At 37.4% G+C, this 27,271-nt stretch overlaps 1 protein-coding gene across 1 annotated transcript; it reads right to left on the bottom strand.

Moving 5' to 3' along the window:
• Positions 1–109: 109 nt before the first annotated feature.
• Positions 110–27,025, bottom strand: LOC578859 (GTPase HRas). The gene is made up of 8 exons (XM_030992722.1): positions 26,776–27,025; positions 13,378–13,426; positions 12,478–12,506; positions 10,403–10,487; positions 3,884–4,026; positions 3,039–3,157; positions 2,459–2,500; positions 110–455 (listed from the first exon to the last, which is right to left on the bottom strand). The coding sequence occupies exons 1-8, from the start codon at positions 26,804–26,806 to the stop codon at positions 390–392; spliced, it is 564 nt and encodes a 187-aa protein (XP_030848582.1). The 5' UTR covers positions 26,807–27,025; the 3' UTR covers positions 110–389.
• Between the last annotated feature and the right edge of the window lie 246 nt (positions 27,026–27,271).

Genomic DNA, 27,271 nt, shown 5'->3' with positions numbered 1-27,271 from the left:
TTAAACTTGGCAAAGAAGCAATGATAAATTGCCTTAGGTCAACACTGTTGGACTCCAGCATTTGCAGTCAATATCAAAATCCAGACTTGTAAATAATTGCTACCTGTTCTGCTAATTTTTTCTTTCTTATATACACTGTTGCTATGGTTTCCCAGAAATGCTTCTCATGCATCGATTCCATGTGTGTCATTTCATGTCTGGTGGCAGCAAACTCCTGGAGAAAGGCTTTAAAACAGTAGTGGTCCCAATATACATCCCTGTGGAACTCTCTCAACACATAACATGATTGTATACACTCTATACATATATCTTAAGAATAAGTTCATCTTGTGACAAACAATTTGACAGTAAAAGACATGAGAGTAAAAACATGCTATATTTGATCAATCTTAGAATAAGATGCATCCCCGTTTCTTGCGCTTCCCTTTCTTGTTCGATGCATTCTTTCGATCTTTCTGTAGAGAGGAAGACAAGGAGGAGAGAAAGGGTGGCAAAAGAGAGATAGATAATATTAATAATAATACTCAGTTTTTATATAGCGCTTATTAGAATCACTAAGCGCTTCCAAACTTGGAGAATTTTACCCGGCTTTAGCTGTGCTGCCATTACGACACTCAAGCATTTCAAAGAATCATTTCCTGCCAGGTACCCATTTACATCACCTAGGTTGAGTGTGGCAAATGTAGATTAAAAGTTACAAAGATATTAATGAATATTGAATCAGGGACATGGGAAATAGGGAGATAAAATGAGAGAAAATGTAGAAGAACTGCATAAGAATGAACATCTGTCCAATGTCTTACGAATTACATGTAAAGTAGAGGTGTCGTGGACGAGTGGATATGTCAACGGACTGTGGATCACAAGGTCCGTGGTTCAAGTCCCTCCGCGGCACTAATGTCCTTTTGCATTGATCTACATTTGCCACTCTCCACCCAGGTGTTAAATGGGTACCCGGTAGGATGCGAAAGCTAACGTGCTTAGATTAGCAAGTGTGCGCTTGTAAAAATGACGCCTGGCTGGAATGCTCCCCAGGGAGTGGAGAATGTGCATACATTGTGTGCGGGTAAGCCTGAATCCGATGACCGGGGTAATAATATATATATCTGTAAAGCGCTTTGGGAGGGCCTTCGGTCTTGAAAAGCGCTATGTTATTTTTATTATTATTATTATATGTACTTTAAAAAAAAATCTATATGTAGAGAAATAGCAAAAAGCACATATTGATTATGGAGTATAATTCTCTGTATTGCATATAACTCTCTGAATCATTACACGGGTCTTTCAGCTCTCTCCTGGGTATGGAGTGGCAAATGAAGATTAATGCCTTGCCAAAGGACATTAGTTAGACATAGGGCGCGTTCATGCTTGATTTTGAAGGCAGCATGAGCGATTTGTAACGCTCATCGTAAACGCTCATCGTAATCGCAGTTCCACGGTGCATTGTTCATGCTCACTTCTCCAGGCAATTCTCCTTGGGTGGCCTTCAGCTGGATTCGCAAACCTGTGTGCGCATGCTACGTAGATCCACTAGAGGTCAGTGCGTTGACCCCATTTAAACGCGTTTACAAATTGTAAACGCATCTTTTTGTGAGTTTACGATCGGCGATCGTGATCGCCGTTCTTCGGTGATTCTACAAAAGTGAGCATGAACGCAATCGTGTTTTAAACTAAACGCGTAACAGATGCCTGATTCTGGCCGTCAAAATCAAGCATGAACGCGCCCATAGACATATTTCATATCATATCTTCATAAATTTGCTCATTAAAGGGGGAAATGTGAAGAATTCTAGAATAGTTCATGAAAATTTGTGCCAAAAAAAAAATCTGCAAAGCAATCATAGAAAACGGCAATGTGAGAGACACCTTGGCAAATAAACCAGGGCCATGTTCCATAAAACTTGTTATCAATAACAAATACTAAATATCTATGACAAATTTGCTCTCAGCCAATCAAATGCCACTATTTCAGTAGCATCGAACAGTCATTGCCACTTGTTATTGATAACAAGTTTTATGAAACACGGCCCAGAAGTTGGTGTCCCATTACCTTTCTCCCTGATATGTCGGTATTGAGAGCTAATATTTATATTATATTGGATGGCTTTGAGTGTGATAAAATTATATATTGCTTGAGCTATGACAATATTGAACAAGTCGGAGACGAGTCCAATATATTCTTTTATCACACAAAAACAAAGCCTTTTAATATTATTATCATTTTATATATCAGGCTGACTAGCGAAATAACAAAATTTGACTTACCCTGGTAAATATGGCTTTTTGTGTGTGTGATATCAATAGCGATAATCAAAGTTCCCGGATGACTGAGCAATACGAAAACAACATTGGTCAGTCATCCGGGTACTGCGCTAAAGATATTGAACACACTGATTTATTGTACCACTTGGAAGCCTTAAGAATATTGGCTATATTACGATAGAAACACTTTACTTACATCCTTCCTGATCTCCCTTACGAGTGTGTAGAAGGCATCATCCTTTTGAAAAGAAAAAAAAAAGAGAAAACACAGAAAAAAGTTATTTCATGAAATTCATGGAATGAAGGGAATCATCAATGAACAAAATTAACATTTCAGTTGCTTTCTTTGCCTTGCACATCTTCTGGCATGTCGCTCATTTGCCACACGTTCAATTTTGCACAAAACAATACAATTCACACAATGGCTTTGCAAAATTACCAATTTCTGGTCTCTCTCTCTCTCTCCCCCTCCTCCTTCTTCTTCTTCTCTCAACAAATAAATAGGGTTCTATATATATATATATATCCTAATATACTTACTGTCCCTTGATCTGGGATTAGTTTTAATTTCTTCCCTGTTCCCCTCTCTCTATCTCTCTCTGTCTCTCTCACCTTCTCTTTCTTTCTCTTTCTTTGTGTCAGTTTAAGGTGTTCCATATCCCTTTTCTCTCTTTCCCTCGCTCTCTCTCTCTCTTTCCCTTCCTTCCTTCCTCCCTTCCTTCATTTATTCCTCCCTCTCCCTCTCTCTCCCCATCTCTCTCTACAATAATACTTACTACTCCTTGTCTTGTCTTAGCTGATGTTTCAATGTAAGGTATTCCATAACTCTTAGCTAGTGACAGTCCTTGTCTCGTTTGCACAGCCCAGTTCGGCAAGTCAATTTTGTTTCCAACCACTGCAGAAAAAAATTCCCAAACCCAAAGAGAAACAAAGTTACAACACATAGAAAAGGATATCATGTGAAAAGATAAACGGATACAGAAGTAATGGTGTTTGGTTTTTTCTGTGTTGAGTGTGGCAAATGTTGACTCGACCTAGGTGCAGTAAATTCAATAGAATTTCTGACTAATACATTATCTGAGTAATTCAACGAAATAATTATCAAAAGTGCTACAGGGTATAAATAAATATACCTAAATTTGTGTTCACACCAGTTTTAATGCTGAACAATGAGCCAGTTCACGGTTGCAGTCTGAGCATGAGTAGATAAAGGTCATTGCAGAACAAATTGTGAAATACACAGAGACAAAATACTGGATATGTGCTCATGAAAGTAATGTAATCATTACTTGTATGCACAAGCAGTGCACTCTATGATACATAGGTGGAAGTATTCTTTGAAAAGGGTAAACAAAGGCTATATACATGTATATAGCACCTCCATCGCTGTAGGAGTGATTATTTCAAAATATACCAAATGGGATGTGCTAACCGTGAACTGGGCCCCATTTCACGAAACTTGTCATCTGTGACAAATGACAGTTTTTGTTATAAGCTACTGAAATCCTTGCTTCTGATTGGTTATCAGCAGATTTGTCACTGATTTTTGTCATTTGTCATTAAAAAAAGGCTTTGTGAAATGGGTCCCTGGTCTATTACATTATCCCGGAGTAATACTTACAGACCATAGGAACTTCTTCTGCGTCTTTCACTCTTTTGATCTGCTCCCTGTACAGGTTGACATCCTCAAATGATTTCTCGTTATTGATGGCAAAGACACACAGGAAACCTTCTCCCGTTCTCATGTACTGGTCTCTCATGGCACTAGAAAGAAGAAAAAGAAATAAAATGTTATTTCATTGACTGCCAAATCCTCTCATTCCAATAAGGAGCCACCAAGTTCCCATACGCAAAGTGTTAAGATGAAGATATTGTTGTAATTTTGTTTTACTGTTTAAAGGCATCATTTAACAATGTTAAATCTGAGATGCATTGCCCTACGTGTTATCAGTGTCTGTGATATGGTGTAATATTGAAGCCCTAAAAAATTGCTCTTCAAAATGTATTGGTCTCTCATGGCACTGGTAAAAAGAAAAAGAGTGAAAATGGACAATAAATAAAATGTTACTTCATTGACTGCCTAAATCATTTTCCATATAATCTTCAATACAGGAGCCCCCAAGTTTCCATACGCAAAGTGTTAAGATGAAAATATTGCTGTGATTTTGTTTTACTGCTTAAAGATAAAGTTTAGTTCGGGTCATGCGATTGCATTGTGAAAGAAACGTTGTGGAATTAATCAGAAAAGGTTGATCATCGAGCATATAAAGTATTTGTGTGTGTTGTAAGGTTCTGGAATCATCAACATGATAAAAAATTTGGCCCAGTCTTGGTAGAGTAAAAAGCACTGTACACAGAAATGTGTATATGGGACTACACAAACATGTGGCTTACAAACCTGTCCCGATTTGTATGGTGTTACATGCCATATTTAGAATATTAAGGCATTTGAAGAGCCAATGCTATTCAGGGAACATTTTTAATCTGATGTTCTTCCACACTTTATAATACAATGATAACGAGGAAGAGTAATAGTTTAATCTTACATGTAACCTAACTGTAATTTAAATCACAAATAAATATATAACCCCAACCCTAAATAAATATAGAATCTGTACTATTATTAGATACATTATACGCTGGAACCTCAGTATAAAGAGCTGTGATATAACGAGGTATCTGTTATAACAAGGTGATTTTGCTAGTAAGAGAGCTGCCGGGAGATGACTTACACGTAACCAATTAAAATTGTATTTAGTCCATTACGCACAGTAATTACATTGTAGAGGGCAGACCACTTCTAAGAACCTTCTTTGCGCAGATTCATAATGGCATGCGTTATCTTGCTCATTAATATTCATATGAAAAGACAAGTTGGTAAATAATGTATCGCTATGGGACTGTACAAACTCTTTGTGTGCTCTAGACGAAATAGGGTTTTGGATCTATTAGTGTTGTTGTGTATAGTGAAATGCATGAAGGCAAGGAAAGAGTTAAAGCCCCACTGCACATCTTATAGCTACTTGCCCCTCTATAAAGCAAACATTGCTAATCGGTGCCTGTTGGTCCCCCATGATCCCCTTTTTTGATGTTAATTGAGAGCTGATTTGATGAGATAACCACTTGTCAGTGACCTTGCAATCCCCCCTGGCAAAACTAGTACAGACAGGCTTTAATAGCTTGCTACTGGTACAGTACATGTAGAGGCTTGTTCAGACATGGCGCATTAAAAACGCATTTAAAAATAAAAACGTGTAAATGAATGGCAACTGTCTGAATGCTCATTGAGCTCAGTGTTATAAGATACATTAATGTGAAAGGTCCCACAATTTACGTCATCATAAAAACCTGTCGGGTTTTGCGACGTCACGTCTGGACGAGCCTTAATTAACCATTAACAAAATCATCAATCACTTGTGTACTGGTGGGCGTATAAGCTTGTACATGTACCTACATCAGTATGTATACATGTACATCACTACTACCATCAGTGACATCTTCATCATCATAATCACCATTGGCATCATCAACATTATACTATCATCATAATCGTCCTCACAATCATTAGCTTCACTATCATCATCATCACCACCACCACAATCATAAGCTTCACTAACACCATCATTATTACCAACACCATCTCACCATTGTCATCATTGTCATCATCATCTTTATCATCATCATTATCACCATTATCATCAACCATCATGAAAGAGGGCGCTGCACAGTAGCGACCAGTTTGCTTGTCATCTTGTCTCCCGTTTTGATGTCTATTTCTCGAGTTTTGTGTTATTTGTGGAATATATGTGAATATCACAATGCGTGTGGAAACTACGTTCAACATGCGGATATACTTTCTGATACTATTTTTGTCATTGTTACCCGGAAAAACTCATGTTTTTGCGTCACCTGAACTGCCTACCAATATTCAATATTCCCGCCAATTCCTATACGATATCGCCGCGGCACCGGCGTCCAAGGTCGTACCGACCAATCTGCCCGATTGGATACCGACTCGGGAAAATGTGGAGGTGCCCAGTCTAAGAAGAAGGGGGAAACGCGGAGGAGTTAGGAACAGGCTGAGAAAAAGAGGATTTAGACCCTCTTTACCGGTAATAACTCTCAGTAATGTCCGATCATTGCACAACAAAGTCGACGAAATCAGAGCCCTAAAAAGGTACTGTAACTATTTTCGGAATTCCGGTATGATTTGCTTGACCGAAACTTGGCTTAACCCAGACATTACCAATGAAAACATTGCTATAGATGGATTCGATATAGCGCGATTAGATCGCTCATATGAAAACACTAGTAAGAGACGAGGGGGAGGAATATGTGTTTATGTCAACAAACGCTGGTGTACAAATTATACTGTCAAACATTCGATTTGTAACAAAGATGTGGAACTGCTATGTGTGTCATTTCGTCCATTCTATCTACCCCGCGAGTTTAACCAAGTGCACCTATTTCTAGTTTATGTTGCCCCTCAAGCCACTCAACACATACAAGACATAGTTGGGGAAATGGAAGCCCTGTCCCCAGATTCACCCAAAATTATCCTTGGAGACTTCAATCATTGCCGATTAGAGAATTCTCTGCCTAATTACTGCCAAGCTATAGATAAGCCGACAAGAGGGGAGAACATTTTGGACAGATGCTATTGTTCAATCCAAAATGCCTACAAATGCATCGTTCGTCCACCGATAGGCCTGTCTGATCACAATGTAGTGCATTTACTACCTAAATATCGACAAAAACTAAAAACTCAGAAACCCGCCAAAAAAATCGTGCAAGTGTGGAACAATGAAGCTATTGAAAAGCTACAAACGTGTTTTCAAATAAGTGATTGGGATGTTTTCTTCGAGGCCTCAGACAATTTAAATGGGATAGCGGACACGATTAATGATTACGTGGTATTTTGCCAAAATCTTCATGTTCAGAGTAAGACTGTACGCATTTATCCGAATAATAAACCCTGGATTACGACACAACTGAAAGCCATAGTGAAAGCCAAGAGGGAAGCATTTGTTGCTGGGGACCAAGCATTGTTAAAAAGTCTTCACGCGGACATGAGACAAGAGATAGATAACGCTAAGCAAACATATAAAGAGAAGCTGCAAAGCCATTTTCAAGCTCACAAACCAAGGGAGGCGTGGCAGTGTTTACAATCTATGACTGATTATAAACAACGGAAAGACCACGCTTTTGAAAACATCGATGACCCTCAAAAGTTTGCTGATGAACTCAACACGTTTTACTGCCGATTCGATACCAACGAATTCATCGATGTCATCGAAGCGCAGAGAGATGAGTTAATCCGTTCCCAGGATGAATCTCTGAGGGTCGAGGAGAATGATGTTTCTCTTTACTTCAGCCGAGTTAATCCGAGGAAAGCTATGGGTCCGGACAATATCAGCGGAAAGCTTCTGCGAAATTGTGCAAAGGAACTTGCAACCCCCTTTCGTTTGCTATTTCAAACTTCGCTCGACAGGAAAGTTGTTCCTGTTTGCTGGAAGACATCCACCATCATTCCAGTGGCTAAGAAGTCCCGTCCATCTGAGCTTAATGATTACCGGCCTGTGGCACTTACACCAATCGCAATGAAGTGCTTTGAGCGTATCATATTAAAGAGTCTTCTTCAGCCAATCAGAGAGCTGATTGATCCTCATCAGTATGCATACCAACAAAACAAATCTGTTCAAGACGCTACCCTTTATCTAACACATCTGCTATACAAGCACACAGAAGAGACGAAATCGTACGTACGAGCATTGTTCGTGGACTTCTCTTCTGCGTTCAATACCATCCGCCCTCATGTGCTTGTTGAGAAGTTGAAGCGTCTTGAAGTAAGGCCATCGCTCATACTTTGGATCGTGGACTTCTTGCAGAACCGAACGCAGAAAGTACGGGTGCAGAACACAATGAGTGAGTCCATTGTTACCAACATCGGGTCTCCTCAAGGGTGCGTGCTCTCGGCCATCCTGTTCGTGTTGTATACCAACGACTGCCGCTCATCTTCGGAAAATGTCTCAGTCTTGAAATACGCGGACGATACTGTTATTGTTGGGAACATTAGAGGAAGTGAGACTGAATACGAAGATTATCTAAACTGGTTTACTGAGTGGTGCAATGAAAACTTTCTGGACTTCAATACTACGAAAACAAAAGAGATGATAATTGACTTTAGGAAAGTAAGACCCGTAGATCCAAGTAGCTGCCCAATGAAAATAAACGGAAAAGAAATAGAGATAGTGAAATCATACAAATACCTTGGCACTGTAATTAATGACAAGCTGAAATGGGATGACAACTGTAGGGAGCTGTACAAGAAAGGGCAGCAACGGTTATATTTCCTTCGTAAACTCAATTCCTTTCACGTAGACCGCACTATAATGTACCTGTTCTACAAGTCTGTGATAGAGAGCATAATAGTAAACGACTGCGTTGTGTGGTTCACAGCATGTCGAAAAGTAGACTTTTCTATGCTAAAAAGAATTGTTAAACAAGCGGAAAAAATTGTAGGGAAGAATCTAGACTTCGAAGATATATGTAGAAATAGAGTACTCGACAAGGCGAAATCAATCTACCATAACAGCCGTCACCCCTTAAATAATAATTATGTAGCCCTGAGGTCAGGAAACAGGTTAAGATCTCTAAGGTCCAGAACGAGCAGGTTTCTAAATTCATTTGTGCCAAGCTCAATCAGGCTGATGAACGAGGAGGGTTTAATCTAAGTCTGAATAATAAACTGAATTTAATCTGAATTGTGAATTTAATTTGAACTGTGAACCTAACTTAATCTGAATTATGACTGAATGTAATCACCTATTTTTGAATTATAACTTGCATTTAATCTGAATTGTAAACTAATTTAATTTGAATTATGAATTCTAGGTGATCGGAACTTGAGTTGAATTATATTATGAAATATGAACTGAACTGGTTTGAAGAATAAATTGTATTGCATTTGAATTGTGAATTTAATTTAACCCAAAATATGAATATAATTTAATTACTTAGTTTGAATTATATATTGAATTTGATTTGAATTGTTAATTTTATATTAATCTGAACTACGAATTGAATTGATGTGAATTATAGATTGTAGTAATCTGAATTATGAATTTATTTAACCTGAATTGTCAATTTAATTTAATCTGAATTATGAATTGTACGCGATCGGGATTTGAATTGAATTATTTCCTGAAATATGAATTGAATCTGTCTGAATCATGAACTGTATTGAATTTGAATTGTGAACTTAACTTAACCCGAATTATGAATTTAATTTTATTACTTAGTTTGAATTATAAACTGAATGTGATTTGATTTTGTTAATTATATTTTAATTTGAATTACGAACTGAATGTGATCGGGATTTGAAATGGATTTGATCTGAATTACGAATTGAATTGGTTTAAATTTTTAATTGTATTTAATCTGAATTACGAATGAATTTAATCCGAACTTGAACTGAATTTAACTACTTAATTTATGAATCGAATTTTAGTCTGCATGTTGAACTATCGCATTTGTTGTTACCTATGTCCAAGTTAAATGTTCTACTCTGTACCCATATGTATCTTATTGATGTTTATAATGTGTAACTTTGTACCGACATGCAAATGAAACAAATTTCCAATCATTGGACAATAAATTTGAATATGAATATGAATATGAATCATCACTGCCACCATCACCACGAATGGAACCATCAACACCAACATCACAACCATCAACACAGACATCATCGCCATTATCAGAATAACCACTACCATCATTACTACCAGTCCACCATCCCAATTAAAAGCATCAGCACCACCACTACCACCACAACCGCCACCATCACCACAAACATCATCAACATCATCACCATCATCAGAATAACCACTACCAGTACTAGTCCAAAACCACAATCAAAAGCATCACCACCATCACCACCACCACCACCACGACTGCCGCCTCCACCACCACCACCACCACCAGCAGCATCCCCATCAGTTCTACTCACTATGTCTCTTCTACCAGCAACACCACCACCACCACCACCACCACCACCTCTACCACTACCACCCCCACCCCCACCTCCACCACTACCACCCCCACCACCACCATCACCACCACCACCACCACTACCAACCTGTATTCTTCTTGACCTGCTGTATCCAGGATATCCAGTAAACACGTCTCTCCATCTATTACAACTTGTTTTCTATATGAATCCTCTGCAAAATTGAGATGAAAACAAAAGAAGCAAATATTTCAACGTAAATCTTTATACCACAGAAACCTGTAAATATTTCAACCAGAAATTAAAAAGAGTTCTTACTACTTTGTGTAGTCCCCTTGCATTACCTGGAAGATATTTACATGCTATCCAATTGGGGTGTCTGTATACATACTTTTCTACCAGTATATGGTAGCTCATATTAGACCAAAAATATATATACGGTATATAAAAAAAAAATAAAAAAAAAAATAGAAAGGGGCTGCATGAAGCTGATTGTATAACGGTTTTAATGAAGAAATTGCATGTATGACATTTCCAACTAAATTTATAGACTTGAATGAACCAATGGAGGGAATTTTTCGAAAGAGTACATTATAAAATGCACCTGACTGTACTAATATTAATTCTGAATTCAGGCAAATAAAACAACAACATTCAACTAAATACAATACATGTACCAGTACATGTATCTATTAGAGTCTGCATAAGTAACACAGTGTGTAAACATTTTACATGTCTACCCTTTTATATCACGCTAAGTATCATACCCTTGATAGCAATTGATATTTCTTTGAAAGATGGGTGGTGCTATGTAATATTGATAACGATTAAGTGGTTTAGAATATTTCACGCTTTTATTTCACGCTTAAGTATCATAACCTTGATAGCAATTGATATTTCTTTGAAAGATGAGTTGTGCTACATGTATGTAATATTGATACTGATCAAGTGGTTTAGAATATTTCACGCTTTTATTTCACGCTTAAGTATCAAACCCTTGATAGCAATTGCTATTTCTTTGAAAGATGGGTGGTGCTATGTAATATTGATAATGTATTAATGATCAAGTGGTTTAGAATAACAAATTTGTATTGCATGATAATAGCAGAATTAGAAACACTTACAATACAGGCTCTCACAGTTGCATATGAAAAATCTACAAACGGTATCTTACAGGGAATTATCCTGTTTTCTGTTTTGTTTTGATTTTGTTTTTTATTTCCTCCTCCTCATCAACTCCAACTACATATACATGTACTTTCCAGTATCCAGCAAAAGTAAGTTGGCCTGTGCCTCTGTCATTTATTTTTGGACGAATAGGGTTATGTTTGAAAAGAAAACTTAGCCTAAGAACAAATATGGTCAGACTAATGTAAATGGTGATGAGGTGGGTACATAACCAGACAGGCAATCGGCTTGTAAAATTCATGGGATTCCTGACTGACCTAAACGTATATATACTTTATATTTATGATTGCAGCATGAGCTAAATCCAGGATTTTTTAAAGAATCTGTGGCAAAGATACCCAATCCCTTAAATACAGTATACTTTGAAGGTTTTCTGCGAAAGACTAGCAACATGCTGTTCTCTCCTTTTTTTATTCAGTATAAGAAGACCTACAATAATCAAGGACAAACAGGAATTGATGTCCACGTATTCTTCAAAATGTTTGTGTCATTGTGTGATTTGTGTCATATGGCCTCATCAAGGTGGATGATCAATGAAATGAGAAACCCATGGTCATATTGTCTACACCTAGTGGAAGACATAGATGTAGATGTAACGCGACGGATTGAATCTTGCTGTTTTTATAAGATGTGCATACGTTATCAGGGATGCCAGTTAGAATTGATCAGAGACCCCGAAAATCACCTAGAATGAGCTAGTTTGTACACAAAAAAGCCTAAACTATTATCATTATAATCATTATTTTACAACCCTACAATTGATAGTAAGAAAAGATTTTTTAAGAATTGAAATATATCTAGAAATATATTTAGTCCCCATACACCCGTTGTGCCCTTCTGGTGTGAAAACAACAACATCATCTTCTCATCATCAACATAAAATTCAAAATGGCTTATTATTATTATTTATTCAGCAAAAACAACAAATCTTTGAATACAAAACAAGAGTACATTTGGAAAAGAGTCACATGGATGCCGGGAAAAGAAAAAGATTAACTAAAAAAACTGCTTCTTACCTATTGTAGGGTCATACTCGTCCACAAAACTGCAAGGTGAGAAGGGAGAAATATTTGAAAATATGATTAATTTCTTTTTTTGTAAACTGCAAGATAGTTTACATATACAGTCAAACCTGCTTCAGTGACCACCTGTCTACAAAGACCACCTGTCTTCAACATACGGTATCTGTTTAATTCAGCATATAATTAAATTGTTCTGTCATTTTTCGTACTTCCCTCAGAGAGGGCTTAAAGCCATTGGTCCCCTGGTTGCTTACTTACAAGTACAGTAGCTTTGTAGCAGTCAGGTAAAACAAACAAACAAACCAACTTCTTTTCTTTTGTTTATAAAAGAGATGCTTTTATTTGATCTGTCTTTTTTTTTTTCTCACAAGTGCGCCTTGAGCATTAGATTTCAAATAGATTTGGCACCTTATATATCTCATGCATGTATATCATTAGAATAATAGTTGATGCTTATGTCTGTCAGATTTGACGCAATCATTACCCCAGCCTTAGCACGGCTGCCATTATGGAATTAAGACGCTTTAGCATTCTAAGGAATTAATTCCTGCCAGGTACAGGGAAAAAATTAATATTTATATTTTTGAGGCTACTTTTCAACCTTGCCTGCATGAAAATAACATTCTTAAATTTGTTTTGCATTGAACTCTATGCAAATTTAAGGGGCTCTTTTCTGATTTTTGGGGGCTCTTTTGGGCATTTCGGGGGCTATTTCGCCCTGAGCCCCCGTGTATTTTTGTCACTGGCCAGGTACCCATTTATGTCACCTGGGTGGAGTGTGGCAACTATAAATTAGTGTTTGGCGGGACTTGAACCGGGGACCTTGTGATCCACTGTCCTGTGACATATCCACTCGACCACGACACCTTCATAAGATAAATGTGTTATACTCACTGGTTTTGGATAAGTTGTATCGTCAATGCACTTTTTCCTACACCTCCAGCTGTCGAAGATAAAAATACAGGAATGTGTTAATTAGCATAACAATAACCTAGAGATTTAAAAAAAAAATCACACAAGGCCTTGATAAAAAATCAATGACCATCATCATTTTCATTTATATTTTAATACTGGATAAAAATGTATACCACACATGTAATAAAAGGTAATAATGCATGTACTTTTGTTTCTTCAATTTCCTGTAATTCACCACGTACATGTATGCAACTTATAATGATAGCAAGGAATTAACAAATCAGCTACATTTATTGTGCTTCAAAAATATACATGTACAACTGTATACTTCAATGAAAGATTTTTGTATCAATGTAGCTCATACATTGTACAAAGAACCATTTCAAATGTTTCTATAGCAAAAGGGGCACTCGTATTCGAACATCAACTCAGCCAGATACATGTAGGTTAAAAATAAAGTCTTTTAGTGAAATATACAATGTACATGTACATGTACCGATACATGTAGCACAATAAATGTACTGTACCTAATTTGCTACTGGAACCATGGACTCAACTAGTAAGTCCATGCTGGAAATCTGTGTTACGAGGCCTGCATGTAAGCCTAGGTTTTTGTTGGCTCCATTTTTAAAAGGAAATACATGATACCACTCAATTGTCATATGATATATGTAATCCTGAATAATATTTGAAGCACTTCAGTGATCATACAAACAAGTTGTAAATATCCATATGTACATGTCCACGTTAAGGCTGTGCACAACCATGTAATGAGGTACCCTAATACACTACCAGGCTTACAAGCGAATACTCGAAGATTCGGACGCCATGTTTTTTTTTAATTTATTTATTTTTTAAATTTTAAATTTTAATTTTTTGCCACCACCATACAACAGGAGCAGTATCCCAGGTCTGTCTCCGAAAACTCACAATTTTACTTCGAGTTGCAGTTGAAGGCGTTGATTTAATAATAATGATAGCAGTAAACAATGCTGATTTAACAACCAAAGATGGCAGAATAATCCATTTTCCTCTGAGTCCAAACAGAAATCCGGACATTTGGTCCCAGTTTCTGGGTGGTGAGTTTGACAGTGATTTTTGCAGTTGAAGGTGTTGATTTAATAATAATGATAGCAGTAAACAATGCTGATTTAACAACCAAAGATGGCAGAATAATCCATTTTCCTCTGAGTCCAAACAGAAATCCGGACATTTGGTCCCAGTTTCTGGGTGGTGAGTTTGACAGTGATTGAGCTTGGAAACATTTTTACCGATAGTACCATGCCAGCGCCCGGCGCTCTCCCTGGCACGGGTAAGCGTCGGCCTGGACAGTGCCAGGTGACCGGGAATTTTTTTAATTTTTAATATTTTTTTTGCGGCCGAATATTCAAGTACAAGAAAATGTACTCGAGTACATGTAGTTGGCAACAGTGCTAGTAGAGCATTCGACTACTCGTCGCAGCCCTTGTCCACATGTACAAATGTTTATGTATACATGCATATATTGTGCACTCTTCCATTAAACCAATCATTATTTGAATTGAAATTTATCAACTCAATTTCCAGATAAATTGTGGTGGCTAGTTTGGAGAAAAAGTACATTTTTCATTAATTACGGAGGTTTCTCATTGAAATCTCTGGGCACTGACCAATTACCGATAGCCTACAATGTACATACACATGTGTACATGCAATGCAGTATGTGATGTACATTGTTTACTGCATTACTATGAGATACGTGAATCTCACAAATTCAATAAATCACTGAAATTGAGACCCAAATTACTGCCCCAGGCATAAGTGTGTCTATACTCTATATAGAATTAAAGAGACACACTTTATTTCATCCCCCCCCCCTCCATTACAAGTTAATAGGGCTTGTTTGAATGAATTGCTCCGATAGAGTTTATCAATCATTTGTGTTGCCACAATTTTGTTACATGTAGGTTTGATTGTTCTATGACCAGTGGAGAAAGCCTGCACATTTGCAAAAAGAAAGATTTGGATGAAGCCTAAATTTGCCTTCTCGCTTTTTCATGTCAATATCTGATATCAACTACTGTACATGTATTTAAAGGTAGTACGCTGTATCAATCAAACAATGAATTAATAAATATATAATTCAATCAATATATACATCAATATATGAATCAAAACATGAATACCTACTTAAATTCCTCAATTAACCTATCAATCAATCAATCAATAAATCAATAATTGAATAAATAAATCAATAAATAAACAAATAAATAAACAATTAATGAATGAATACATAACAACATCTACAGGTAATTAATGAATACATTATTACGCCCTAAGGCATGTAAATAAAGGGTAAACACTATCCATCAACACCGACTAGCCTTACAAGAATTATATAAATGTGTACATGTACATGTAACACATATAACCTCGTGTATACCTTTTTTTTTTGGTACTCCACAGCCTCACACAAAGACAGTTTGCATGAATTACAGTGCACATGTATTGGACGGTTTAATGGAAGGAATTTGCATGATTTGGTCCGATGGAAACAGTTTGTACGATTTAGTTTAATGAAGTTTCATTAGTGGTATCTGTGGTTCGGGCGTTTCCCTCAATGCCCAGATACACACTGTACAGTGTAACCCCAGTAATTATGGATTGATACCTAGAAGGCTGGTTCTGACTCATGCACTGTTGACGTTCCCAACCACGTTTCATTGCAGATTTCTTTTGTCTTGTTATGTCATTGATCCAAGCCGCCACTCGTTTAATTCTCTCCCTCTATCTCTTTTCTACTCGGTCTGTTATCATCTTCCTTACTATCTCTGTCTCTCTCTGTCTCTCTAACACACACACAAACACTCTCTGTTTTAAAATCTCTCTCTCTCTCTCTCTCTCTCTCTCTCTAACACACACACACACACACACTCTCTGTTTTAAAATATCTCTCTCTCTCTTTCTCTCTTTGTCTGTCTCTCTTTTTTATTCTCTCTCTCTCTCTCTCTCTCTACCACACACACACACTATCAAAAAAAAATCTCTCCCTTTGTCTGTCTACCGGTATCTCTTTTCACACATGCATGCATGGACAGTTTTTTTCTCTCTCTAATCCTCCCCCCCCCCCCCCCACACACACACAACACACAGGAGGTTGCACACATGCAACAGAGGAATAACAGAGTTCACTGATTTGACATCTATAGTTTACAACTGAATTATCAATACCCCTTCTTAATTTGTTATTTTTTAAATATTTTTTGTATCTCAAGAACTGAAGGTGGACGGGTTGAATTAGCACCTTTGTTGAATGCTTTTTATACATGTATAGCTTTGCCACACTATCAAGAAAATAAATTGAGACAAATACTCACTTACTTAAAAATATACAACACCTCGGTCGAGTATGAATAATTTAGTTGTTACAGTAACTGTACATGTACTGTACATCTACACTTGATGAAGTAGCCAGTAATTACTATCTTTAGGCCTAATGCCCCACACTTGCACCATGAAAAAATGGAAAGGGGGGGGGGGGGGAGGGGGTTATATTTTACAAATAATTTATTCAAATGTACTAAACCTGGTAAGAGTATGAATAATTCAGTTGTAAACTGTACATCTACTGTACACTTGATGATGTACATGTAAGCCGATAATTTCTTTTATTTAAAAACTGTACATGTTTCTTCAGGCCCCACAGCATGTACATTGTATCTGCACCATTGAACATGGAAGAGAGAGAGAGAGAGAGAGAGAGGGGGGGGGGGGGGGGGGGGGGGGGGGGGGGTATCGGAGAGGCAGCAAGTGGTGTGACAAAAATCTTTTTGCGAAAAAGATGATTAATTGGAAAGACGATCAGTCTGACCTCTCTCCAGAAATGAGAAAAATTATTGTTTGTCAGAAAGATGAGTAACGAGGTGAAAAATTCAATTTTTTATATTTTTTATCAAGTCTTGTTCAAGAGCACTAAAGATTACATTTCTTGTAGCTCATATTTGCAAGTTTATAAAACTGATCCTCTAATGCTGGAGAGCTTCTTTTCTCTAGAAAGAAAGCAATACATTTAAAGGTAAGATAACATTTCAAGAAAAACAAATTGAATAGGTGTCTTCACTCACTGCCTGCCTGAAAAGGAAATTTGACTGTTTTGTGTTCTCCTTCCCTTTTGATCTTTTTTGTATGTTGTTCGTTTATGATATTTTTTTATTTTTTTTAGATAGTAAAATGTTTAACTTATTTATATTGGATTAGAATATCAGTGCACACTGAACATGGAGAAATATATCCTGTTCCACACCCCCCCCCCCCCGCCCTCCCCCAAAAATAAAAAAATAAAAATTGAATTAAATTATTAATAAATAAATAAAGAAACAACAGCAAGACCACAGAAGTAGCGACATACAACTAGTTTGAGGGCAATTAGACTCCTAAAAGTGTGGTGTATCGTCACTCTTTGGGAGACAGGAATGACCCATCTGTTACTTTTGTCTTTTCGCCCCTGATTTTATTTTCTTGTCGAAAACAGGGTGATATTACATTGTATGAGCGCTTTCACAGGTGATGGCATTGGCCTCTACTACCCTGGACAGTCCATAGCAGCTGGTCTTCTGATTCAGACCCTACGCAACCCAAGCTGGATAGGATACCAAGATTTGATGGAACAGTGAAAATCATACAGCGTGAGTCACAAAGAAACTTGATACTGTATATGTACATGTATGTGGTTTTGGGAGCTGTTTGTAAATATCATGCATTAGTATTCCAAGAACTTTACAACTATCCCCATGTCCACACACAACAAATTCATTGTACACTGTATAACTATCCTGAAACGGTATAGTTAAACCGTTTCGGGATAGTATTGTGTGTGTGTGTACGCTTAGTTACTAACGACACGTCGTATAACGAAACGTCTTATAACAAAACGCGGGTCTGGGGATCTGGGCATCGTTTCTAACTAGAACTCGATAAAAAATCACGGAATGTCTTGTGTGTGGACGTAACTAGTATAACTGGTTGAACTTGAAGGGTATAATTGGACGGGGCTCTCATTTCCGCTTCCGTTTCATGACCGCAGTAGCAAACAGCGCACCTATACAATGTTTTGCTGTAGAGTTTCGGGATTACTGATTTGTGTGTGTGGACGCCCTGGAATTTATGACGTTTAGGGAGTTTATAGAGTTTCGGGATACAAAATTTTGTGTTGGTGAAGTACGTCTTTCTGTGTAGGCCTACAGAGTTTGTAACTTTACCAAGACTGGGCCAAATTTCTTATCATTTTGATGATTCCAGAACCTTGCAATACACACAAATTCTTATATGCTAGATGATCAACCTTTTCTGGTCGATTCCACACCGTTTCTTTCACAATGCAATCGCATGACCAGAACTCAACTTCATCTTGAAGGCTGGAATCATATGCAAGCTGCAAGTGCTATTCAATTCAAGATAAACTAGGCTTGTCCCAAAGTTTAACAAAATTACCATTACATGTAGGTCTAGTAATAAGACTACCCATGCTAGCTGCATGTACGGACACTGAACATGCACTGTGCTCAGTTTTTTTAAACAAACCTCTCTCTCTCTCACTATCATCACCAAATACGGAAATAAGAAGAGTCCATTTGCAGCCTGGAAATTGAATAACTTGAATTATGGGTGTTACTGATGTATTTTACAGATGGGCAAACCAGAGACATGCCAAAAAAGGAAATATATTTTTAAAGGTTTAGTACATGTAGGCTGATTTGCTTTAGTTTGCAGATCGCTACTAAAAAGGGAAGTTATAGTGTACATGTACAACAACTGCCCGATGTAGAATATTTGTTGAAAGTTGCTGTTTGAGTACAAAATGAAACTGGCTGAATTTGGCATGAATGGAAAAAAAGATGGAGAGACTCCAGCAAAAATAGATGATATTAAATAAAGTATTCATGCATCCAAACGAACAAAAGGGATACCGGTACCGGGTACTTGTGTTTTTATTATCATTACAGTGTATTATTATTATTGTTGTTATTATGATGATGATTCACAGCATTTGTATGGCCCCATATAATCTTTGTTATGTACAGTACATGTACTCCCTGAGTTCTCATTGCCAAGAAGTCAATAAATGAATAAATATATAGATAAATGAATAAATCATGATTTTTTAATCAAAAATATATTTTATTTACATGTACATGTACATGTACTTCTTGATTTAGGGTAGTGCAGGTACATGTAGATGTACCGGTATATGTACATGTATGTGCTTGTCCTTTCCAGTGCTCAGGCGTAATGATAATGACAACAACAACAACAACAACAACAACAACAATAATAACAATAATATCAATAATAATAATGATAATAATATTTTTAAAAAATGTGCATTGGACTACATGTACTGTACAGTGTATATATTCATGAAATCATACATTGTTGTATACATGTATGTAAAATGGTAAAGGCTTCTGTAAAATGATTATAACCATTAACAACCCTACATTTTGTCATCACAAGTCTATGCCCTCCCTAGTCCCTAGAGTACCAATTAAATGTACGATGTACTGTACATGTACATTGCATGGCCTTTAAGAGAAACATCTTGTATCACTGGAAGGTGTTTTGAAGGGTTGTTGTTTGTTATCAAGCGACTCCCGTCAAGAAATTAATTTGCAATCACGCTTGGCTTTGCATCGTCCTAGGGCAGAGCCCTTCAGAGAGACCTGGGGAAAGACACTGACTGGGACAATTAAGGTGAGATGACTGAGAGACTATCTTATTCAATTACTCATCATACTCTCTCTCTCTCTTTCTCTTAAGTAGATGCATAATTATCCTACACAAAACTATATTTTCATCACTTTTTTCTTCATCTCTCTCTCTCTCTCTCTCTTTCTCTTTCATACTCTGCGTATCAAAATATGTATTCTCATCACTTTTTCCTCATTTCTCTCTCTCTTTCTCTTTTATATACTCTGTGTATTAAATTACCAATGTATTTTCATCCCTTTTCTTCATTTCTCTCTCTCTCTCTCTCTTATAAACTCTGCATAACAAAAGCTTTGATACCATAACTTTTTTTTCTCTCTCTTTCTCTTTTATACATACTCTTCGTATCAAAATATGTCTTCTCATCACTTTTCTTCATTTCTCTCTCTCTCTCTCTCTCTCTCTTATAAACTCTGCATAACAAATTATTTGATCCCATAACTTTCCCTCTTTTCTCTCTCTTTCCTGTGCTCTCTATCTTACTTCTTCTCTCTCTCTTTCCTCTTCTCACTCTCTCCGTTCGTTTCTCTCAATTTCCTCTTCTCTACCTTCCTGTTCCCCTTCTTTCTTGTGTGTATTTCTCCTGATCTTCGTCTCTCTTTTCCTTTCTTTGTTCACCTTTTCTACATATGTTGTCATCTGTATCTCTCCCTCTCCCTCTTTGCTTTCTTTGTTCACCTTGTCTACATGTATGTTGTCATCTGTATCTCTCTCTCTCTCTCTCTCCCTCCCTCTTTCTTGTTTCTTTGTTCCTAATTATTTTCATGCACATGTACAGTATCTGCGTCACCTTTCCTCATGTTGTAGATCTCTCTCACTTTGCCCAATTCTTTACTTCGTTCCCCCTTCTATCTCTCTCTCTCTCTCTCCCTTTCACTCTATCTCTCATCTTTTTTCTTCTTTTCTTTGTCTGTCCATTCTTTGCTTTGCCCCCTTCTTTACTTTACTTTACTTAATCCAATGGTGTTGCAGATCTAAGCCTGTTCATCGATCCAGTATTCTTCCATGGTTACTGCTATTTGTGAAAGGAGGAGATTGTGTGCTAACACATTATTGTTTTCAGACAACAAATTCCCTCTTTTCTCTTCCCTCTGGTTGAGCAATGAGATGTGATTTTACATGTACAGGGCAATTCCACGGTAACGGAAGGACACTCAGACAAGATTTTTGAACTTCAGGTTCATACTAAAAGAACTGTTTTATTAGTATAAGATGTGAAACAGTACAGATATAATACCTATATAAGTGCCTTTAATTCTCCCCCAAAAAATTGTCATTATAGTTAAGTAGTTTAAGAATGTGCATATTAATTATCTCGGTAACGGAAGGACATAAAAATGGACATGGTTTTTCCAGTTAATTAGTGTTTATCCAAACTTTGTGAAGTTGATGAAGCTTTCCACTTGACTGAAACACATTTTGTTCCCCATAGTTTAATACATACTAATAAAACATTTCTTTTAGTATGAACCTGAAGTTCAAAAATCTTGTCTGAGTGTCCTTCCGTTACCGTGGAATTGCCCTACAGTAGCTCATCTTACTATTAAAAGCCATCCCATGAATGAAGCTAAAATTTTAGGCCTTACCCAGCAGTAGAATCTTATACATTGTTGACACCCTTATCACTTTGGTTGCTTTCTTCCCCTGTTTGCATGCTTGCTTGCTTGTTTGCTGCACGTGCAATTTTGCACAAAACAATAGGCACCGATTGACGGAAGGACTGCTTTTTTGCAATGCAATGGCTTTGGAAACTCACCCACTTATGGTCTTGGTTTAATAGCTCTACGACAAACTTTTTGTCACTGGTATAGATTAATCTTGCACTGGTAAAAGCTAAATAAACTCTTTAGTACTGTATCTATCCAATGGCCATGACAATGACAAAGTGGCACTGAGCTCTGTGTTATAAGGTACAAAAATGTGAAGCATACATGTACATGTGTATGTACATGTAATGGACTGGCCTTGAGGGAGATACCACATAATATTTCCCAAACTAGACTCATATTGCCCTGAATCAAAGACGAGGGCAATATGGTTCTTGTGAGGGAAATATATGTAGTATCTCCCGAAAGTTAAGCCAGTCAATATTGTTATTATTATCTAAATCTGACATCTAGAGCAAATACATACATGACAATCTCATAGAACTGAACAAGCTTTGTCAAACCAGCACTGTGCATCGAGCTGCTTGACAAAATTTTCGATACACTGCAAACAGTGTACCCAATTTGGTGTGATTATTACGTCACAATAGAGTACGCGCAAAGTGCGCAGGTTCTCGTACGCATAATAGATGCGCAATGAAATCGACAAAATACGGCGCGGTGAATATGGTCTTATATTTCATGCTTTTTTAACACGTAAAGTCCATAGGCTTTTTCATAAAAGGTAAATATGGTCTCATATTCCCCGATTAGCCCTTTTAGGATTACCAGCAAGTGTAATATAATTTTGTAAAACCACTGCTCAGATGTCTGATACGGGTAATAATAATTTACGTCGTCATAAAAAAAATGCTGTGATCAAGTCTGTGCACGTGCAAGCTTCTGACTTACGTTACTTAGTCAATTTTAATGATGAAGGCTCAATGTGACTTTGTGACTTGCTCATACAATTTCCCCTACAGGTGGATTACAAAATTACATGTAAAAGCAGACTGTATTGATTACACTAGTCTGCTTATAAATGTACAGTATGTAAAAAAACACAGGACATCATTCCTACCACAACAGGAAATACATGTATATCATCACCTCTTCTTGCTCATGTGAATTTGCCTTTTTATTCTGAATTCCGATTTTTCATTTCAATCTGAAAATAATTTGGTTACATTACAACACTCCTGGTGAAGTGAAATGAGTCGGACAGGGCGAGTGCATGGCATAATAAAAAAAAATAGCTGTTGCACATGAGCCTTACATGTAGATGCGTCAGGATATTTAATGTTAAATAATAAATATGGATGGTGGTAACCAAGTCCAGTCTGCTAGTGATTTTGGAAGGAAGGAATAATTGAAGGCATCTTTGTTTGAACTAATACATATAAGACTTATTATGTGATCTTCTAGTTGAACCGGTAATATGATGAAGCAGGTCTCGCCAGTGAAAAAAATACATCTTGGGGCGAAATAGCCCTCGAAATGTCCAAAAGAGTCCCCGAAAATCAGAAAAGAGCCCTGTAAATTTGCATGGAGTTCAATGCAAAACAAATTAAAGAGTGTTATTTTTATGCAAGCAAGCTTGAAAAGTAGCCCCCAAAATTTTAAAGTATTTTTTTCCCTGGGTCTTGCACTGGAACCAAGAGGTACCCTTCATGAGCTCCTCAAGTCTACTCCATCCAAGATCTCTGTACATGTAACACTATTTTGCCTGCCATAGTCATTGTTGATATGTATGGCAGCCAAGATAAATATGGCAGCCGAGTACTTTCTTCTTCTTCTTTTTCTTCATCTTATTCATGGTCTTCCACATTTTCTTATTTTTCTTTATCTTGTCATGTTCCTCTTTGTCTTTCTTCTTTCTCCTTTTCTCCATCTTCTTCTTCTTCCTCTTCTTCTTCTCCTCTTCCTCTTCATCTGATTTGTCATCCTTCATCTTTGTTCTTGTTCTTCCTCCTCCTCCTCCTCCTCCTCCTCCTCCTCCTCCTCCTCCTCCTCCTCCTCCTCCACCTCCTCCTCCTCCTCCTCCTCCTCCTCCTCCTCCTCCTCCTCCTCCTCCTCCTCCTCCACCACCTCCTCCTCCTCCTCCTCCTCCTCCTCCTCCTCCTCCTCCTCCTTCACCACCTCCTCCTCCTCTTCTTCTTCTTCTTCTTCTTCTTCTTCTTCTTCTTCTTCTTCTTCTTCTTCTTCTTCTTCTCTTCTTCTTCTTCTTCTTCTTCTTCTTCTTCTTCTTCTTCTTCTTCTTCTTCTTCTTCCTCTTCCTCTTCCTCTTCTTCTTCCTCCTCCTCCTCCTCCTCCTCCTCCTCCTCCTCCTCCTCCTCTTCTTCTTCTTCTTCTCCTCCATCTTATTTGTTATCCTCCATCTTTTTTCTTGTTCTTTTTCTTCCTCTTCTTCTTCTCATTTTTTTATATTATTTGTAATCTTCCATATAGTTTTTCCTCACCTTCCTTCTTCTGTTACTCTGAAAGTTCAGCATGGCAGTTTGATGGCACATTAAAAGAATTCATTATTTTCTTGCTTAATTAAATGTTTGATCTTCCTGATGGCATAAGAGACCATTACAATCGAAAATAATAATAGTCATAAAAACAAATAAACATGTTCTACCATCAATAACAAATCAAAACTGACTTTTATAACATGTAGAACTTTCCTTTACAATTATATTTACTTTCTAGCCAATGTTCAGGCCAAAGGCTTCAGTCTCTTTATATATTGACTGTTGCTAGTTTGCAACATGTACGATGTGACAGTGACTATGTTGTATGTCTGGTTCCACTGAATGCCTCCATACAGAGAAGGTTATAATTTTTTGTTTGTTAGTTTAAGTGTCCGGACACCCTCCCCCCTCGATCCCCCCCCAATCATTACTATGGTACCTACACTAGGCTTAGGTGCTGCATGAATCTTTATACCAAAAAAAAGGAGACAAATAAATTGTCAAGATAAAAAATCAAATAAACATAAAATTAGAATCTCTGAGAACATGAACAAAATATGCGATAGATTATCATAAAGTAATTTGTGATTTTAAAAATAACAGACATCTTCATGATCTTGTAGTTTCTATTTCTATATTTCTATTTCTATTCTGCTACTTGTCAAAGCCTGTTCAGCATCTAGACAAGGGTGATCTTCTGCCGACGGTGGACGGCTTGTGTGAATTTGTGCCGAAATATACAGTATACAGTCATGTATGTTTATGGTACAAGTAAAAATGTAACACTTTGGCTGCGTTCATGCTTAAATTTTGAAGGCAGAATGAGCGATCTGAAACGCTCATCGTAAACGCTCATCGTGATCGCAGTTCCACGATGTAGTGTTCATGCTTACTTCTCTGGCTCCCCAGGCAATTCTGCGTGTGTGGCCTTAATTGGTCTTCCAGCTGGATTCGCAAACCTTCACTGTGCATGCTACGCGGACCCACTAGAGGTCAGTGCGTTGACCCCATTTAAACGCGTTTACAAATTGTAAACGCATCTTTTTGTGAGTTTACGATCGGCGATCGTGATCGCCGTTTTTCGGTGATTCTACAAAAGTGAGCTAAGACGCAACCGTGTTTTAAACTAAACGCGTAACAGATGCCTGATTCTAGCCGTCAAAATCAAGCATGAACGCGCCCTTTGTTAGTTACCTCTGACATCTAGATCTATAAAACCAAATAAACAATTATAATATCATCCTAATAATTTATTGAATAAATAAAATCAAAGCATAGTATATTAGTAACTAGACCGAAAACTTCAGTCTCTCTAATCGTCGGTTGTTCCACTGAGACTACGTCTGGCTCCACTAGACCTCCGATTATAGAGACTGAAGTACGGCCTATGGGGACCGTGAGGGTAGAGTGACCGAACAGAGATGAACGAAATGCTCCGAGGTATTTCTCTTTTTACGTCTTCATCAAATCTAATTTTGCTGCCATTCTACAGCCCCCGTTATCTATACAATAACAAAAAACTTAAATATATACTTTGACTTACGATAGCTTGCTTATTCAGCTCCAAAATTAATGATTAGAGTCTAATCCGAGAAAGTCTCGTAGTCGTTGTCAGCCTTCTTGGTTTTAGTTGATGAATATTAATTTTTTTCTTTGTGAACGTCCAATAGCTACCGTAGCTACATGTATGTACAAGTCAGCCCGACTTGATCTACGAAACGAGTGCTCTGATTGGCCATTGGCTATGTTTTGGTAGGTTGACCCGGAAATATATCGGCCGCCGGGTCATATAGCTCTAGGCCTATAGAGTCTATGTTCGAGTGCATGAACGTACGGTTACACAGTTCTGAGACGAAAATGGGACAATTCGTATAAGTAAGTCTATAATTTTCATATTTGTATAAGATTTCAATTAAAAATATGTAGTGTAAATAGCAGAACACTACTTATACCTATTTTACATCTGATTTAGAAATCAGAAAATTAGATCTAGACCCTCTAAATAAAGAAAATCGGGGGAGAAATGTCGGGAACAAAAAGATGTTCCGCTGTGCCCTCGATTACCCACACGGTACGAGATCTCTGGGTCACCGTCTGTATTGGGGAATGTCAACAAATGTCAGTTTTATTAAAGAAATGACCCAAATCAGACGGTTATTTCTGTCTAATTAGTAACAAACTGAACAAAAAGAGAAATGTTGATGTTGGCTTTGTTGCATCTCAAAAAAAAAAAAAAAAATGAACGTAAAATTAAAGGGCGTTTCTCCCAAGAACAAGTCTTTTCAACGCTGTAATCATGTGCTTGAAAGTAGTCAGGAATTTTTGATCATGTCATAACAGCTGACCACTTGTCTATTTGAAAAATTTTGTCGATCGTTTATCAACAATCATGACAATGGTATTCATTGCACTCCATGCAGCTGGAATGCCTCAACAAAAGCCCACACGTCCATTTTTACGTCATGTTTACAACCTTGCACCACCCATTAACACAGACACACTGCAAACGTCAAACAGACTCGAACACTTACCTCCAACTACGACTAACTTATACTCCGTCATTCTCGAATCTCTTGGCAGCTCTCCGCCCGGGAAATGGCACCAGCAGTGTGAGAAACTAGGCCCAGAAGCTAGATTTTCTAGTCTAAAATCTCCAAATCAAAGAAGAAACAAAACTCGCTGATGTAAACATAAGGGCTGTGACTACAAAAAATCACATAGCGATCCGAGATTTATGATCGTGAACACACACACACACAGTACATATCGCTGAATACATTGTGGTCTTTATATACGACGCCCTAAATGTGAAATATCTCTCAAAGCTGCAGTATCTAAAAATAGCTCACGGTCGGTTACTGGGAATTTCTAGTCTTTTAGAAGACAATTTTATAAACATTTGGTACAAGATTATCAATATTTCACCACACAAAGACTCTCTTATTATACTAGTGCACCATATAGACAATTTATATTCTATGAAGCTATTCAATGAATTTTGCATTGTAGAATATGACTGAAAATACA

Source organism: Strongylocentrotus purpuratus, unplaced genomic scaffold, assembly GCF_000002235.5.
Source record: "Strongylocentrotus purpuratus isolate Spur 01 unplaced genomic scaffold, Spur_5.0 spur5_scaffold_20, whole genome shotgun sequence".
Classification (NCBI taxonomy): domain Eukaryota; kingdom Metazoa; phylum Echinodermata; class Echinoidea; order Camarodonta; family Strongylocentrotidae; genus Strongylocentrotus; species Strongylocentrotus purpuratus.
This window is presented reverse-complemented; position numbering and strand designations above follow the sequence as displayed.